At 41.8% G+C, this 20102-nt stretch overlaps 1 protein-coding gene across 2 annotated transcripts in view; it reads right to left on the bottom strand.

Moving 5' to 3' along the window:
- The window catches only part of LOC107216629 (rhophilin-2), a 50737-nt gene extending 33458 nt beyond the window's left edge, over window positions 1-17279 (bottom strand). The window contains exon 1 of one of the 2 annotated variants that reach the window (XM_015653876.2): window positions 16345-17279. In XM_015653876.2, coding sequence (XP_015509362.1) covers window positions 16345-16407 — 63 coding nt within the window. In that variant the 5' untranslated portion in view covers window positions 16408-17279. Of the gene's footprint in view, window positions 1-7736; window positions 7863-16344 lie in introns of those variants that run through there. The other variant, XM_046734931.1, reaches the window with a different exon arrangement.
- Between the last annotated feature and the right edge of the window lie 2823 nt (window positions 17280-20102).

The following is a 20102-nucleotide window of genomic DNA, read 5'->3' as shown; positions in this document are numbered from 1 at the left end:
CTACAGTGGTCCAGCTGACCGCGTGAGGACGAGATGCTGCCCGAGAAAGAGGGGATTCCAAAGTCTACGGTCCAGAAGTCCGAGTCGAGGAAGGGGCCGAAGGTGTAACGGGAATCCCTACCACTCATGGCTGATCCGGTCGACGCGACGCACAGCTTCGGCGAAGAGCATACGTAGCTTCTCCGGAACCAGAGGACAAGGGTGTGACCGTCGCGTTGCTCGGATTCATCCTGGGCTCATCGAGCGAACGAGTTGCTTGTTTGCGCAGGAGCCTGGAACTGACTGACATCCACTTCTGGAAGAGGGAATGATAGTTGCGGTGTAAATCCTGAGCTACCGAAAAGCTGAATTTCGAGGATTTTCGTACTTTATTTCTGAAGGCAGGTTAGATATTGTGATCGATGGTAATGCGGAACGTATTAAATGGAGTATGCCCGTCCGAGACAATGAATATTGATCGCCGAAATTTGTATAACGTCCACGGAAGGTATGAAAAGTATAGTCAAGCATTGGGATTTGCATGAGAAGCTCGGGATATTACGTAGCGAAATGAAAGTTATGGCTGTTCATCAAATTCTTCACGACGTACCGGATTCTTGTTTGATCGATAATTAGTATCGTCAGTACGGCAGCATTCCGCTTATCTTCGCAGTGGCTTGACAAACAATGCTAATTTAATATAATCACAACGTGGATCACGCGGGGAGTATTCAATTACGCGACGGTGTATACCTACAATAATTAAAAATAGAATCCAGTTAGGTGCGCGTAACGGGGGAAGATAATTACTGCAAATTGCACGAGTTTATTTATTATTTATGAGTATAAGAACTTGAGGCATATATTGCGTGTGCCTTTGATGTAGGTACGTAGCTATGAAATAAAATCACGGCGCCGGTGGCCGTATGAAAAAAATACAGTCTTAAATCGTTTGCTGCAGCAATTTTTCTTACATTTATTTTAAACAATCTTTTATATGTCTGTGCATAGAGATCCGAATACAACAACAACGACGACGACGACGGTAACGACGAAAACACACGTCGAACAGACACATTCTTGTCATTATGAATATCACTCCAAGTCAATTGTGTACCTATCCGAATCCCTCGTCTAGACATTGAAAAAATGAAAAATAAATAAATAAATTCTAAGTAGACGGGCGTTGAAATTTATTCACCGAAGAAGAATTATTAGTTTTCTTGTACCTCTGAGAGTTCATTTATGACGTTGGTATATTTATACTCAATTGGCAATCGATTCGCATGGATTTTTCGGCTCACCGTTACACATGTAATGTAATATATAAGTAAGCATTCGTACGCCAAGGATCATCGCAGTGTTCGAAAATGAAACATCTTGACAGAAAAAAATGATATAACTCGAACATTTCCCAACATTAATTAAATGTTAAACAATTTTAATATCCTACAGGATTGCATAATAAATATATATATATATACAGAATGAGTAATTATCTCAAGCGGAACGGATTCGAATACATGTATATAAGCAAGTTCGCAAGCAATGAATGAGCGGTGTCATGCATATAGGGATTTTTCCACACCGTTAAGCAAGTCACGCCGTCAGGCTCCTTCTAGTTTTAAGACCGTCGTTAATTGCTCTGATTTAATTATATTGAAAAATTAAACTGCATCATAATCGTTGAATAAACCCTTGAATATTTTTCAACGAAATGATTAACTATTTAAAAGAAAAAAGAAAAAGAAAAAGAAAAAGAAAGTACCACTCTCGAATTAATAACCTGCATACTCGTTAGTTAATCGCAACCGTCACTTTTACAACCAATACTTGTTCCAACACGGCACGTCGTGCACAGAGGTTGCAACTAATTAAGATTGGAAAGCAGTGCAAGGTCATCTCGTCCTTGAGGCGACTCGAGAGATAGGAGGTATCACTCGTGGCCTCAACGCTTGGCCGCCTAATCATGTCACACCGAAATGAGAGTTGCATACCTGTATATATGTATGTACATAGGTATTAGTTATACACACACACATACACACTAAGTAAGGATCATATGCAGATTGGAGCACACGAAATAGATTGTTCCCGCAGTGGTGCTCCTGTAAATCAACCGAGACGGGCTTGTGGATCGATTTACTTACAATTAGTGCAGTTTTTCTTTGGATCTCTTTACACTTTTTCCACGACTGATTTTCATTTCGGTTTCTTCAATTTCTCGTCCCGTATTATTGGTCCCAATATTTCGCCGCATACGCGGTTTACCACGCCTGCCTCCGGCGTTGGGTAGTCGACTCGGCTCTAATGGAATGCGGCCACGTCGGAGAAGACGCCAAGATATCGAGGCCTCCTCTGCAGCAGCGAGGACTCGACGGGCTACTATCGACGTCGGCACTAGGTCATCGTTCGAATCACCCCGAACGTTTCCGTACAACGTTGGCTGCACCTTGCCAAAGTGACTTCCACGTCTCCGAAACGGCCTTGCGTGTGCTTTATTCAAATTTGCGAGTGAAAACAAACCTGCCAATTAATTCCCTGCGTAACGAATGTATATTCGTAGGTTGTTCCACGATCATCTGGACTGGGTTGTGTCCAGGAACTTTCATATACCCAAGATGACAATATCAAGGCTTATTTCATCTTCGGGTTCATGTACGGCTGCTCCTGCCACCTTCACCATGTTCCGCGTTGAATCCGGACTTTGATGCATCGCATCTCTGTACCGATGAAATTGGGTACACAGTCATGTTGTGACTATCCGCCTAACGGATCACGGTGGGAAAGTATATTATAATGCAAAAACGAAGTGAGTGCAACTCTGCAGGAGCGGTTCTTCATTCGAGTACCTTCGGGGCTGCGGAAGAGAAAACGGGTGACACGTGATATTGCAGGTAGACAGGTACGCATGGTGTCTTGATCATATGAATAGTGCCTGTGTGTAATGCTTATAAACGCACACTGGCAGAGACTGTAACTACAAGAGAAAATTCGTACAAACTACCGGGGACGCATGCGTGCGGCAAAGATTGACACGTACGAATCTGCACCCTTCGATCGAAGTCCCTGCATGTGCGCTTAATTGGAGCCAGAGAAACACGGCTGTATCAGATGTCAGCAAGTCTCGCGAAATCTCCGGAGACCGCGCTGCGGACATGTAGGCACATACCAATCTTCCAACGAGCACCGTGATTAAGTTTCTATTTCGTGCAGTTCGTCTCATCGGCTTCGCACTGTGATAGAATTTCAGATTGCTGAGCATTGAAAGGGCAACGGATCATTTGAGCTCGTTTATGGACAATGTCAGAAACGAATATTGTATCCATTGATCTTGATGTGGAATGGTAAGCTTGCTTCCGTGAACCCGGTTAATGATATGTTGCATGATTCCTTGAAACTCGCGAAAGATTTGAGATCAGTCGGTATATGTGAAATTCTAAAAATGGTGAAAATATAAATGCTGTCCCGTTTTCATTGCTTCCTAAAAATACGAGTTCTTTTTCTTTGATTACATCGAGAGAGAAAAACTCGTTGTAATTCGTATTATTTTCCTAATTGTGACACCTTGATTTGTGATACCAACTTGTAGAATAATCTGCGTCGTACCAATTTTGAAAAATTCATCTACGCTTTCGCGTTAACGATACATAATTACATTCTTAAAAGTTATACAATAATTGTCCAATATCTAAACCTCAATCTTCTCGTTTAATTAGCCATAAATCTTTCGAACAGTTCAAGATCATCATACCGCAAATACATAGTTAAGAAGCCGTAGCAATTTATGCACATAGGCACATGAATACCATAAAAGCTCTGCATCAGCTGCAGGAGGAGCGTAAGAATTTTTACGAAAAGTTGAAAGTTTCGAGGACACTGTAATAACCGGGGTATTTATAATCTTTTGAATTATTTATGACGAGGATAAAATTACGACGGGCATATATAAAGGGTATTAAATTCGTATTTGGATCCCGCGCGCTGTTCACACACATATACGTATGCTGACGGGTTATCCCTGCGTTTTACGTCCGCGAATTACCGCTTTCGGTTATAGGATTCCCCTGCGGGCTGCGGCAAAATTGAACAGCGGCGGCGGCGGTGGATTAGTCAGACACAGATTACGTTAACAAATTGCACGTTAGAGTGGAAAGATGCGCAGCTTAACTCAACTCAACTCAACTCAACGGTTGGCGTTGTTTGACGGGGCCAACGATGGTCATTGACGCGTATCGTCGACTCGGCTTGATTGCCCGCGAGGAATTTGAGAAATCGAAAACGTTGTGCCCGTAAAAAAGCCCCCAACAGGCAATACGCACCGCGAAATTGTAAAACGCGACGTTGCCCATCCAGGCGGACTAACGGAGACGAAAGTTGTGCGTGCTTAGAAATTCCATCGAGAAGTTACGCAAGGATCGAGACTTTGTTCTCTTCCCCGGCCATAGTTTCATTCGCACTAAATCTACGGGCAATTCCGAAACCATACGTGTCTAATAGAATTTTCGAGTAAAGTATCGTCAGACAATCCTTCTAGAAGATCCAGTGCCTATCATCGAAGACTTGGACCTAATTACGCGAAGATCAAGATACTAACTACTGTATTATACGGCGAGGGTACGTGGTACTAGATCGACGTTTGATGCGGCTACGGGAGCAGATGCATCGCATGCAGTCCCAGCGTCTAATGAGTATTGCTGCGACCTGCGGCACAAACGGGATCGAAAGGAAAAAAAGAATCAAGCCGCATCATCCTGCATTTGCAATTTACATTACAGAATGGACCGTAATATTCAGTTCTGACTTCCTCAATTATTCAAATACGGAATTTGCGTCGATTCGTGACCGTCGATTTCCGATTTCACCTCCGTTGAATGTATGCTACGTATATATACGTATACGTACCTGTAATACGTACGTACGCATGTATGATGCAGCGTACACGGCCGGAGACGCGAGATTTCAACGAGGGAGAGTCAACGTCCGAACGCCTCGGGACTTCTACGTCATTCGAGGTAATTTTCAATGTCTCTTTTTTGTTCCACATAGTTGTGCAGCTTCGACACGCGAAGAAGATGCTCGAGACTTTTTTGTCCTCCGTGTTGTCGCTACTTTCGTGCCAGCGCTGCCATTATACAGACTTATATGCATACTTATAATTATACAAGTGTTGAAATGCAAATTGACTGCAGGAGAATACGCATGGCGCACACGCGTAACAACAGATCATCTCTGGCACAGCCCTATACAGCATCTACAAAGTACGATCGTTAAGGATGAATACCGCGGCTGACTTACAGTCGCGCCATAGTCACACCAAGTTTATTATTAATTGTAAGTCTGATACAAGTTTCGCGGCACTGCGCTCCATTGCATCGTATTTCACGCAACTTTAGCTTCCTGCAATAACCAGCGGAAGTGTAATCATAATAATTAAAGTTATAAAAACGTGAACGATATAATGTATACCTGCAACGCGTGTTAGATTATCAGTTTAAAATTCATTTCACGATCCTTTCATTCATTTTGTCAAAAACTCCTCGTCAAGCGTTATTTATACCTTGAACGTAGCATTTTTAAATTTCGTCCGAATCCCGACAGTTTAAATAATATAATTTCTAGTTCAACTCGGCATAGCTTGAAAGACATGAAAGTCATTATCAAAATTCGGAATTATATAACGCTTCTGGTCTGAAGATCACGACCTAATGTTGGATTAGAAAAGTCGGTTGAACTAGAATGGCTGATTCGCGCCGTGAGGTGAGTAATTTTGAATAAGTAATACTACATGTATATACATAGGAATGAATTGCCTGTAATTACGACGCCGTAGAAATGTTTCACGCAAATTCGGACCTCGTGGAAGATTTTTTTGGCATATCGTATGCAAGCGAAAAGGATGTTGGGATTAAGGTATGGTAATTACCCGCTTATAGAAGAAAGATGAGAGAGGAAGATAGAGGGGAAGAAACGAGAGCTACGCACCTACTTACGTGATTGAAAGAGATCTTTTAAATTCAGTAACTAACGGACACGAGTGCAGCTATTCGAGTACGTTGGCCTGCTGCTAACGCGTATAATGTAATACCAAGTACTTCAAGCGTTGATAATTAATGCAAATCTTTAACAAAAACTTTACGCTACCTACATATCTTCTTAGCTCCAATAATTCACCGTAGGCGTAACGTACTTACGGCTACAATTGTTGATATAATTATGCATGTGATGTCGACGCAATAACTTTGCTATATTTTCAAATTTTAGATAATCGAGTTTCACGGGATTTCCATAGTCCCAACAAACTGTTACACTTATAATTTCACATTTTCAGCGAACTAATAATCGTTATTCTCACCTCTACGTACGTTACGTCGTACGTATGTATAATTATTACCCGTATCTTTCGCGGGAAATCTCGATGGATTGTGCTAATTAAGCAAGTAGGTGCTCGTTTTCTGCAGTGAAAGATGATTCCACGAACCGCTGGCCGGTGCGAAACGCATTTCGAAATTCAGAACTCTTCAGCAGCAGTTGATACACCGAGGTGAACCATTTTTTTAAATAATTCGTCATACCGGCGTTCTTATTAGAAAAAATGTTACATTTGAATAGAGAAACGGATCCAGAAACACATATGTAATTTCCGCTTGCTCATCACAGTTGTTATTTAACACTGTACCTCTCGGAAAGAAAATAGACATACTTGAGAATTTCGTATATGACTTAAAACGTAGATTGAGCAACTTGAAAATGACAAGTCAATACGTTCACTCGATCGGATGGTACGACCCTTCAAAGAACGTTATTCAGTTCGATAGATCAACGTCACTCGCGATCTCAAAACTTTCTACACACTTTCAATCACTAGTTCAGACTGGTAATACTGGCATATGGGAAAAAAAAATGTTGTCCGTTCATGGTTGTAACATATATAACACGTGGCTGTGGTATTAGCGTATGTTTCAGTTGCGGAATAATGCGAGCGCGTATGTATAATAACGTTGAGGTAATCATTAAAATTACATAACGAGCCAGGATTGAGAAACCTCGAACCGAATATAACAGCTGATATTAAAATAAACTGCTTTACTTGCGTAGCCGAAAACAAATATAGCTACTTAATTTCGTCATCGAATGTCAGCGGGCTGTCTTCTTTGGCTTCAAATTATAAGATTGCAGAATTGTGGACGATGGAGGTAAGACTACATCCGTAAATGTTGCAATAAAGCTACATGCATTCAACACGCACATCAAAAAAGGGTAAAATTATTGAGGGATCATTTACTTAAGCGATAGTAAACACACATCGTTTGCTTTGATTTACGACCAAAGTAACTTCCTCCCGAGGATCCAAAGATAAAATCATAAATTATGTGCCCATAATTGGGTACATCAGACTAGACGACGTCCGGATGATAACTGAAAAAATTCCAAGCTCTCGCCACGAGGCTATAGTATATAATCCATATAAACGCGGCACGTTTTTAATATTCAATAAAATCTTGTCACGCCTGTTCGTCGTCGATCGTACTAAAAACTGGCGGAGAAGACATGGAGGAAGTTACGTAAAAACCATTGGCATGCATCACGGAGTCCCTCGTGCAATAGGATAATTTCAATACTTCATCGATATTACGGAGGAAATGATAATCGATCCGAGGGAGTATTACAGGACTTTCTCGACAATCGTTAATCGGCGGAGAAATTTCATTTCTTTAAACGTTCGAAAGGAAAAAGAAGCAACACTCGTTAATTACCTGCAGTTTTATGTCCGGTAGTATCAGCATGGCGAGTGCAGAGAAACGTGATTGCGCGATTCAATTGCGATCAATCGAATATTTATCCGTCCGTTGACGTCCTCTGTTACAGGCGCACCTTCGACACGTCTCCGACGTCACTCACGCACCACACACGCACTTCGCCATCAGGATTACAAAACGACGACGGTCACGGCTGAGCAGAGACCGATCATAGTGATCTCGTCCGTTTCTGATGCGCTCTCACAATTCACAATAGAACAAACGTGCAATTTTAAAATTGCGGAACCCGTATGTAAAACCAAGTAGTGTGACCCTTTCAGATCCTCAAACGCAACTGCCTGTCTTACCTCACCAAAGGTGTTCAGATATTCTCGACATCCGGAGAAGAAAAATATGGATCACGGTCCATCGGTCGGTGAAGAACTGACCAATGTGACGGATGAGTTGGCTGGCGCAAAAAGAGTAACGAGTCTCGAGGAAAACTTTCGAATTTTGCGGAGGAGAAGAAGAAGAAGTGTGAGAAGAAGAAACCCGCGCGTTTCTGCAGCACACAGTTATCAAGGGGTGTTCACAACGGTGCCACTTTTTCGTCACTCACTGATTCGGCAGGCATCCTACTAACACGAACGTTCGGTGACACTTTCCGCTATTGAATTGCGGAGAAAAGCACTCGATACGAACTGCTGGTACGACCGGTAGCTTGAGTTACACCTGTGGTCTGAGTCCTGGGAGTTCACCGATGGCAGCCGGGCACACCGGCCGAGCGAAAGAAGAGGAAAGAGGCTCTCTTCCGCAAGTGGGGGGATAGCCAGAACCACTACCGTGTCCACATATACACACCTGTGCATGCGTTCATCCAACGCCCTGTTAAATACACGTACACATCTACATGCACTCACATCCAGCCATGTGAGCCGGCGGATGCTAAACCCACACAACCCAAGTTAGTTACAGGTACGTGAGAGTACGAACTCTACCTCTGGATGTATTCTACAACCTTTCACCAGTCTTGTGTACATAGTATTTTATTCCTTTCTCTCTCCTTTTCTATTCTCTCGCCTTTCTCATCGTTTGCTCCACCGTTTTATCAGCATCCCCTATAGAGGAACAGAGTTTTCTTCACAGTTCTCGTGAAACGGATCGAGCTACTATCTTCATCGCATGTTGTTGGAACGGTTATAAATAGCGATTAAACAGCGTGTGAATCTCAAGCAGCGATTAATGTGCTAATTAAATGATCAGAGCGTGAGGAATAATGTCGTAGAGTCATTCGGGGAACGACAAATTCATTTTGTGGATGGGTATTGACGGCAAAAAAGTTTACCTTGCCGATGGAGTCGGCGATACAGACGGCGCTTTCTATCCAATAAGCGATCAACGTAATTTGAGCATCGATTAACTCGCTGTATCAGTTCATGAACAATTTAAATGGTAATGGATGTCGTTCAACGCGCCCATGCGCCTGTAACCTCCACTCATGGCTCGCAACGTCTACGGTGATTCTATGCGTTTCATTAATACTTGGCTATACGAATGATGTATAATCATAATTGATGTTAAATTAATAGCAATTACAACCGTCGGGTATACTGCATAATTCGGTGTAAACGATTTCATACAATTTACGGAGATCTGACACGCGAACGTTTCAAATGGGTGCGTCGTGGAATGTATCCTGAGGTGTAAGATAAAAACTCTTAAACCGTGAGTCAAAATTCCTCCACGGTATAAAATTTTTTCGAAGAAGTTTAATGGATATCGATATTTACTTCTACGTTATAGCAGGAAATAGCCAATGGGATAATACGGAAAAATAGAAGGATGAAAAACTGCCGCAGCGAATCGCTGAAAGTTTTTTGTGATTTGTGATGCGTGAGCCGGAAAAATAAAATTGTACTTAAAGGGGAATAAACGTTGTAACAACGAGTTGAGTGCCTCGCCACGCCATCCGCTTGTACAGTTTTGCAGAATTGTTGACTTACGAAGACAAGAAGAAGACAAGCACCTTGGGAAGGAAGTGCCTTGAACCTGACAAGAAGCCAAGCATTAAAACCACGCGTTCTCGTATAATGATAAACATTTCCGCTTTTGTAACCTCGAAGAACCGTGTGCTGTAAGGTATGTAGTGCATGTACCTGCAGCACATCCGTGCGTGGCTTTATTTTTCATACACCGCAAATACCATCAACCCGCCTCTAAGCACCAACGCTGACTACCTACACTGCACTTACGCGACTAATGGGCCGAGCAGAGATCGATACGATATGAACCAGATATTCCTGTCCGCCATGTAGGTACAGCGAGATCAAAGAATAAAAAGGGTGATATTCGCACTTCGGAATTGATAGCGATGTAATCGCTAATTGATCAATCAAGAATTTAATGAGTGTTGAAAATACCTTTTGCATTGTATACTCGTTGCGCGGAAGGTTCCGTTCCCCGATAATTGCACCGCATCTAACAGGAATACGAAAGTCGATTTGACGAGGAAGTCCAACTGTCAACTGGTATTATTTATTGACGCAATACGACGTTATAAAAACACCCGTTTTGCGCATCTAGAGTTCCGCATTGCTTTCCCCGGTAAACATACAGGTGATTCACGTTAGGGTACACCTCTCCACATAACCTGCGTTCACACATGCACGAAACGAAGAATATCTTCACGTCGGATACGAATGCCTACAAGGCTGTACAACCCACTCCGCGAGATCAAAGATTCTGATAAGTTCATTGATTTTATTTTAGCGCCTGCCCTGCGGGACGTCCAGCCCAAGAAGGTTATAAAAGTAACGTGCACCGTTTTCAAAACTCGTATGTTTGATCATCGCAGCAAGAAATCGGCGATGCCTGCTATGCTTAGGATTTACAAGTCCGTTTTTACTTTTAGAAAGCCTTATTTTGCAAACAAGAAATCTGATTTTCCATCGAAATTGATGCTTTCTCAACCACTCGAATCAACGTCAAAAGGGAGAGTACGATTCCTACGCAATCGTAGATTCGATCTGTGACTAGTTTTTGCATAACTTATACCTGCATCATTAGACTGAAATATTTTAAGATATTGGCACAGCTAAAATCGTCTTCGGTTTGGAATATGCTGGTCCAGTAAAACTAACGAAGAAATTCTTCCCGGCAACTTTGACGAGTTTTTTCACTTGATCACCCTGGGACGACGCCAGATATTTCCTTATCAGCCTGAGCAAACAAAAGGCTTGAAATGTGAGCTTATAAAATTTCGTAAGAAGAGAATCTCGTCCTCTTTTCCTCCAGATCCCCTCGACAAACGTGTATAAACAGTTTCTCACGAATTTCTATTTCGTTGATGTATCATATGCGTTTCCGTTTGGCACGGTCGTTGCGCAAGAGTCGGAAGACCTTGTAGATCTAATCGCATGCTAATTACGGTCGCGAATCGTGAAAAAAAGGGAAAACTTTATTCAGGCGTATCTAGCCGAGGGACTGACTATACCTAAAATACGTCGTCACGTGTGACGCACCACTGAATATCCATCAACTATGCGGCGAAATACGCTGGACAAGGTCTAAGCTCTCTGTCTTTAAAATTCGTGGTAATGAACGCACGGTAAGTTGAAAAGGGTTTAATTGCCCCCTAGTGAAATGACCGACAGATCTCGTCAAACTTTATAACAACAATACACCGAGCCGTGCTGGGTCGTGAAAAGAACTACAACGGATTTCGGAACATTGGCAGGGCTGCTGTCCATTTATTTTTATTACTCCCTGCGTAAGGGCGAAGAGAAAGCCCTGAAACCGTACCAACTGAACCGTGCAAAGGTCCAACGGAAGCAAAGAGTTATCGTGCTTCGAGCATACATTGTACTCTACGCGGTACGTGAGTCATTATGATTCACTTCAGGTGCCTCCGGTGCAGAGAGGTGGTGATGAAGGATAATAACCTTGCCTTACCCTTCGTTCATCGTCATTTTTCAAGCTACCGCGGACCGATAATTCATACGAGATATCGAATGCAGATAATAAGACTTTATGTATCGCATCATCGTTTTTTTTTATATAACACAGCGGTTCCCGAGTTGAATAAATTGTATTGGTTATCGAATTACGATCGATCATGTGAAACGTGTTATTATTCGTTACGTGAAACCAAGAACCTTGCACGCATAATCTTGCCTTGCTCCTAAAGAAAACTCACGGGGAATAAGGAAAAAAGAAACGGGTTCCAATGAGTAATCACGGCTGTGATAAAGTGAAAAAGTGGAGAACACGACGAGCGTTGCTCGCCAATTGCATCCCTAGCCCCGAGGGCTTCTCAACCCTTTCATTTTTGATCTCTCCTACCTCCAGTCTGCGGTACCATCCATCCGGTTTCAGCGTCATAGGATCTGAACCGGAAATCAACCGTTTCCTTTGACGTTGCTATCGATACGTATACACGATGAATTTAAAATGACGCTTAACTTAACATGCTGCACGGGGAGTTCAGTCATGCACGTGCAGTTTAATTGGGAGTTCCCGATCGATTTCCGCCACGCCGACAAGCAAATGCACTCCCTGCTAAAGTTTTCAACACCGCAGTTGCAAACTGCCGTTTCCCACCCACTATTCCGAATGAATTCAGCACTTTTATGAATTCCTAATCACAGCAGGACTTGCGGAAATTTCAAAACCGAAAATCCTTCTGCCCTGACTCTGTCTGCAGTAGCTCGAAATGAAAGGGTTGTGATATGTTATTGGAAAAGGTAGTACAGGTAGTTACAGACAAAGGTTGTATGTATACGAAATACGCTGAGCACATAATAGAATATCTCCGCGGTTGTAAAGATATCGCACGGTAACCTGCACGTAAAGGTAAATACATAAACTCGTGTGTCGTGTGTTACAAACGTGTACGTGTATGGGTGAGCCCTGTAACCCAGAGTGCCTACTAAATATGCTCGTGTGCACGAAAGGATGCACCGTGAACTCGTCTCGTAATGTCAGGATCAAAAATCTAAAGAAAAGAGCTGCGTATGGGACCCGAAGTAAAAAAAAGCGTCCAGTGCGATTCAGCGGAACAGATTTACCGGCAGTTAGGGAATATCGAGTCATTTGGGAGATCGTTAAAGCATCGATCTTGCACCGTGATGGAATTTATGCCGAGATGGTTACTGCAGGGATGGTCACGTAAAGTTCCATTTAATCTTTTCAATTTTTAGGCACAAGCATTGCAGTGCATTGCAGACTCTTTGTACCCGTCGAACAAGAGTCGAATTTTCAATGTCAAGTTCGGGGAAAACCGTAAGCCAAGCATAACAACCGGAAGCTCCTTGTCTGGGTTCCACCTGTCGGCGTGACGTCACGTCCCCTTGGACCGTCGATGGTTCAGTATTAACGGCAGGTAGTTCCTTCGACCCATCATAGGCGCACCCACACCTCGGGTTCCATAAATAATTGGTACCTACTGTAAACCATGCATCGGCAGGTATTCGTTGGACAGAGAGGACCGTCAAGTATTTGCGAATTCCGTTCGGGATTGAAAATATGCCTATCAATCTCCAACTTTGCACTGTCCCCAGTAAATATTCATAAAAATAAAAATAAATTCCTAACAGTATTTATACCTGCAGACGAAAAGATGAAGGTAAATACCTGAAAAGGTAGGTGAAACAATGAAAGGTAGAATCGAAGCCGTGAAGATGATATCGGCTGCAAGTTTTGTCGCTTTCACTTTGTCAAGATAGTCAAGTTCCGTTAACATTTTGAAGCTTTAACTTTCGTGTATTGCGGATTTTGTCGAATAGAAGTCCGGTATAAGTACTAAATAACTGTAGGACCAAAATTTTGGCGTGTTCTACTCACGAGCTGCGAAATAGCAAGATCCGATCGAAGTATCGTGACCAAGGAAGCCATTTTTGCGTGGGTATAATAACTTCCACAAGGTTTCGACCGGAGCAAGATCCAATTAGCAGCAACAAGATTAGGATTAATCGTGAGATAATTTCGATAGTTAGCGAAAAACTGGACTGATAGAAACAATCGGACTTTTGTGAACAACTATCCCACTCGGAGAATGGTAAATTGAAGTAAAGTACGTTTTCGATGAAGCAAGCTGAGAAGTAAAATGACACTTGAAGAAGTGGCCTAGGAACATCAAAAGAGAAGTTGTTGAGAAACGCGACCAGAAGAATTGTGGAAACTGAACCACTTTAACCATTGTTCGCGAGAGGTGGATTCTCCTCGGAGAAACACAAACGCGTCTCGACCCTTGGCTATATATACCTATACCCGTATGCATGTATTATATAGCCATTTTTATGTGCACTTGGATGTATACCGTGTACCTGGAGAGCAGAGAGGAACAGACACCCATTATAGCCACCCATTTTCACGTCTGCAGCCTCTTCTCACGCTCGAACTCTTTTGAAAGCGAGGTCGTTCTGGTTTTCACATTCTGTACGAGTTCTATCTTTCGTTTAATTTAATATATACTATCGCCATTTCCGTGCGTGATTTTGACCATGCGTATTCTAATGCCGTTAATTTCCAAGATTGGACTAAATGAATTTTGATAACGTATTTTGCCGTTAAATTCTACAAGCAAAACTAGCAACACGGTACAAAACTTTTGTCGTGCTGATCTTGATGGAATTTAGATATTTCACTTTGCATTTTGGAGTTTGTCCTTTAATGTTACACATTAGCGTTAACACAGATATATTACTAACAATAAGTGTGTGTAAGTTGGTAGTCGGCATGGCCTCATTAACACGCAACGGCAACAACTGAACAAACGGTATTCACATTTGATCAACTGTTTATACACGCGTAAAAATGACTTTCGTGCATTTTTTTTACCTCAGTTGTACTCCGAATTGCGATGCAGAGCTGATGGTGTATGTAACTATGTACATGCATACCTGTACACTACGCGTGGTACGGAGACTCTGGGGTAATTGCATAAGCGTTACGTAAAACCGTGTAAATAGACACAGGGACAAAACCCCAGAGGAGCCACAACTACAACGAACTTTGCCGTGGTAATTTAGAGTCCCAGCAATCGACGTATCTCTCATTCTGCGACTCAATTGACTCGATATGAGTTCGCGGAAAAATCCGTACACCTTCACTCTTACACCCTTTCATATGTATTTGTATCAAATCTCTGCAGTCTAACTTATTATTTTTATTCATTATTATTATTATTATTATTAGTTAATGAAAAAAATTAATCAAACATCGACCGTGCATTGCAGTGATTGAATTTGGAGTAGAACTTGGGATACGACTTACTGTTTTGAGAAGATTTAATCTTAGTAATAGTCGGTCTCTACGACGTTGATTGGATTTCTTGTGTTTATACATTTACTATGACTTGCTGCTGATACTTGTGAATTTTTTTCTGTACTTCTATTAGCTGTTTATATGTAATAGACGCCTATCATCCAGCACAATTAAAGAGCCAAGTTCTGAAAGTTGGACTATACTGAATCGGAATTGTATTGTTCTTTTGATAGCATACTAATATTAAACAGTTTAACAACGCCGGGTAAAGGCCAATCAAATTTTGATAAGCGTAATGTAATTGATCAAGGTGAATACATCGCGAATGTACTCAGGGTCTTCGCGGTATAACGTCAGTAGTAATTGTATAAAATGAATTCAAGTTTTGATGGTTGAACCTTGCCGAATGATAGATCAATGCCACGTCTAGGCATTCTTGGTATGAATCTGGATTCACCGTAGATAACCGGAAAACGTATACAGGTGATCAGTAATTGCTGCTGCTGACGGAATTGTTTTTAACTGACGTCAACGAAGCGTCAACATTCACGTAAACAACTGTCCACTGTCCCGCAATTATACATACACAACTCTAGCAGCTCACCTCGATACACATAATAGTAATTTTTTGAATAATCATTCATTCTCGTATTCAATTCCTCGCAAACTGTACAGCATATCGTTGAATTATTATGTAACGTAATTGTAAATAATTTATCGCGAGGTTTTGAATTTGCGTAATCGTATACAACCACTTAATTCGTAAGCAATATTTTTCTTTTCATATGTAACGATGATAAGAGGAATTTTACTTGGAAATTTCATCGTCACATTCGTCATAGTACCTAGATTTATATGCGCATCAATTTATCAAAGTATACTAAGTTTCGAGACGATTTATGATTCACTGTTGTCAAGAAATTACGAATATCTTCTGGAATTCATGATCATGCTCACAAAAATTAACCTGACCGGTACACTCTTAGCAATTGTATCTGCTTGTGAGTAACCGACTATGTTCACACTATTGGTATGCTGGGTGTTTTGTAGCTTAACGAATAACATTCGATGTAGTCGTGAGACGGAGCTCCAGTGAAACGATAGAATAACAATTCACCACAAAATAGCGATTTCCATTCATTTATTTCAAATTAAATTCACTATCTTGACTCAATCAGGACAATGTCGTAGGCATCGTTAGCACGTATTAGTTTAGCACGTGAAAGCAGCCAATTCCAGCTTGAAAACTTAAGTCGCACTATCCAAGCAGAGTTTATTACAGGTTCCATTGACATTATGGAATTACGTAGCTAACGGAAAATTTTTATTGATCAGTAGTATGTGTGTGATGTGAAAAACTTACCCGGATGAACTTGGGCTTGTAACCATCGTCGTCGATGTCTCCAGATACTATGGGGATATTCATTATGTTCTCATTATACCATCGATGACCAAGCGGCGAACGTGAGTAGGTCACAAGTGGAAGGCGGTCACCACTCGTTGAACCAAGACGAAAAAATATTTTGAAACAAATCGGTCGTTGGTTTGCGTCACTTGTAAACACCGCACAGAAATACCAAAATTCGATTCAATCACTCGGCCCGAAGTGTTACCAAATGCAAATGCAAATGCCTGGAGTGTCGTGAATATGCAAGTATGCTGCAGAGACGCCCAGCTGCTACATTTGTCCGTTAAATTCACCCCAATTTAATCAAAATTTATTCAAGAAAAAGGACTGCAGTATCGCGGTTGAAAAAACGAACCCGAACTTTTTTACCTGCTGCACACCACGCAGTGTTTCGACACTCAATATCGTCGCGTTGCTCCTTGCATGACATTTATCATCATCTTTATCGTCAACTCCTCCCTTTTGCCTGATTCGAAATTTTTTATTCCTTATAATGCGTATCCAAAACGTTATCACACTAGTTTTAAACGCCAATAGGCTTTACGCAAGACACGTTTTTTATCCGTTCACCTCTTCACTCACTGTACTCTATTCACTTCTTTCGTTATATTATCCACGATTCTAAGCCGTATAATCGCCCGATATTACACTCGCACCCCCGTCAAAATTCGTGGCCAGACTGCGCGCCGCTCGGCCACCGAACTGGCAGACTCTCGAAACTGTAAATTTTCCCTTGAATCGGTATCGTTTCTCCCTCAAATCAACCGTAGCGCAATGTCACCGTCCAGGTCGAGGCTGTCGGCGGCTCGAATGTTTGTGGGTGAGTGTAGTAAGCGTTGTGCCCAACTGAAGTTGGTACGTCACGCAGCAGACGACCGGGGAGTCCGGTGTGTTGGTGTACTATCTTTGTGACGTCACCACAGAATGTCAGCGGCAGGTAGAACGCCGACTGTATAGTATCTTACCACTCGGCTCGGCTGCACAGGTACGATAAATACCACTATAAACCGGCGAGGAGGCACGGAGTATAGCGTTTCGAACACACGCGGCCGCGGTTTGAATCCCAACGGCAAAACGGGCGCCGCTTTAGCCGCGTCGCCTCGCCTTGCGGTTGTCGTGGGTGGAGGAAAGATATTATTCGTCGGTTTACTAGAAACCCTAGAAACCGGCTTATACCGAAGTCCACGCTCCTCTAAAGCCTACCGGAGATTCGAATCTCCCACTCCGTAGTGGAACGGAGTCCTCCTTATCAGCCACCGCCGCCGTGATAACTTTTTAAAAGCCCGAGTAACCGTCAAGCACTGGACGGGTCCTCATTGAAATCCTTGAGATAATCGTCGGGTCGAAAGGTTTCTGTTTTTCCTCAGGGATGAGGTTCGGACTCGCGTTTCATTTTGGACTACTGCGAGTTTATAGTCACCGGTGGAATTCGGCTACTGGTCCACCAGCTGACCGTGACGGACTCGAACGGATTAAACTTGTTTGAGTAACTATGATATTGTTACCGATATGCAATTCCAATTTCGAGGCGTTCTAATTCGACCATTAATGAGGGAATGTTTGTTCTTCTACGAAGATATCCTGCGTATAACAACTTGAGCTTCAGACTTTGGATTGGTGCGCTTATTCTAACATATATGGTACTGCGGCACGGAGAATAGTCTCAGACGGCTACGCTTTTAATCACCGCACTTAGACTGCTCTGTACTCATGTAGAACCGGTGATCTCGACATTTATGAAGATAAGCAATTCCTGCTCTCAACACGTAGATTCGTCCGCCTATAAGATGAGGATTAAAACGACCTTAGTACCTCGAGAAAATGAATAGTCTGTATAGCATCTGGAATTTTTCTGTTATATAATTACGTTCATGCCACGTACGCTTGATCTCGGCTTAAATAAAATGCCAATTCACTGGGGGAATCGCCTTCGCGAAGAAACTAATCCACTGAATTCTTACAAACATTTTCCATGCTTTTTAATGAACACTCAAAAGTTGCAAGTTTAGTTGATCTGGTAGTATCGACGAACAAATGCACTATTGACATGTTATTGCATTGCAATGCGAACAATTCACTTGAGTGAGGTAAAAATGACTCACTGAAATAGCAGTCGATGCGATGTGTTATCCCTGAAAATATATGTACAACGTATCGCCGGTGAAACTCGTGTTCGCCTCACAAACGAGTTCGTCCGACTGGCAAAGCGGGAAGGATGCAAAAAAAAAAAAATGAAACGAAAAGCTTTTATCTTATGTGAAACACACTTCAGAAACTTTCGCAAAACATTTTCCTGGCATCTGCCGAGAATCAGCTGTATTAAAAAATAATTCACACTTGTACCTCTGAAACATGTAAGCCGGTTACGTTCATGCGCAAGCCATATTCTAGACCAAAGCCTGACCATAAAAGTGAAGACTTAAAATGAAGTCAATTGTAAATGTTATGGCAAGTAACCGTTTAGACTATGATCACTTACTGTGTACACCTTACACATCAACCCGATAACGGCAAAAGTAAGTGTTTTCCCGCCGACTGGAGACTGTTTTGTACCAGCTGCTGCGTAATAAGTGCATAACGTTAGCGACACGGACTGAGCACGGCTTTTACTTACGCTGATAACGTAGAAATGTAGCAACATACATGCTCGGTAATCTAACGTCAGGAATGCCGCCGAAGATGAAGGCGTAAAAATCTTGCAGGGTAACAATAATAAAATCCTGTTAATAAACCATGTTTGACTAGAATTCTTTAGCTTGATCGCAATATAATGGTTACCGGAAAACGTTCTGCGGAGCCACAATTCATGAGTATTGCGTATGTTATACCTATACCTACTGTGATGAATTGAAATCATTTGTTTTCGCAGATGTTAACATTTTATGGAACACGAACCAGGCTACCGCGCCAGGAACTAGGCTGAATCGTTCGTTGACGATGCTCCAAAAAAACTTGCGAAGATTCATTGGCATCGGAATTTTAAATGGCAAACAAACAAATATATTCCGATTTTCTTCAAGTTAATACTTATATAACTCATTTCTATTGCGCTACGTGAGATTAAGAATTACGATGTTCAATGGCATATTCCTGGCATCTTTCATCGTAGTTTACGACTCGTATTATACCTATGTACGCATTAAGGTTGTAAGTCAGAATTGATTTAACGTGCTTGATAAAAGATAAGAATTTACATGTGAAGTCAAACAAGTTCCAGCCGATGCGATGCATGATGTGAAACTGAAAAACGTTAAGTTATTTCAGAAGGGTACGTGAGTATCTTTCCTTAAAGCGGCTTGCATTAATGCTCGTAACACGAATCGAGCCGATTGTTAAATCACACGGTGTACTTTGGTATTCCATTTTTGATTCTCAACGTATTCAATTCATTTCCTCTTGCGACAGTTTTCCTTATTCTAAAAAAAAAAAAAAACTGCATATCCACATATTCTGAATTTATTTTGACTTTCTGTACCAGAAGATAATGAATTTTCGTACCGAATCACCAAAAGCTGTTTGCTGATCGAAAACTTCACACGTAAATACTGTTGGCATTTTTAAATATCGCATTACGTTTATACTTTGTTGTACCAGTTGTAATATACATATATTGAGATTTGTGAAAACTCAAAAACCGTGTTACTTGCCTAACCTTTGATGCTTATTATACTATTGTTAAAGGATCAAAACACTACCTTCTAACTGCAGGATAG

The sequence above is a fragment of the Neodiprion lecontei genome, chromosome 3 (assembly GCF_021901455.1).
Source record: "Neodiprion lecontei isolate iyNeoLeco1 chromosome 3, iyNeoLeco1.1, whole genome shotgun sequence".
NCBI lineage: Eukaryota > Metazoa > Arthropoda > Insecta > Hymenoptera > Diprionidae > Neodiprion > Neodiprion lecontei.
This window is presented reverse-complemented; position numbering and strand designations above follow the sequence as displayed.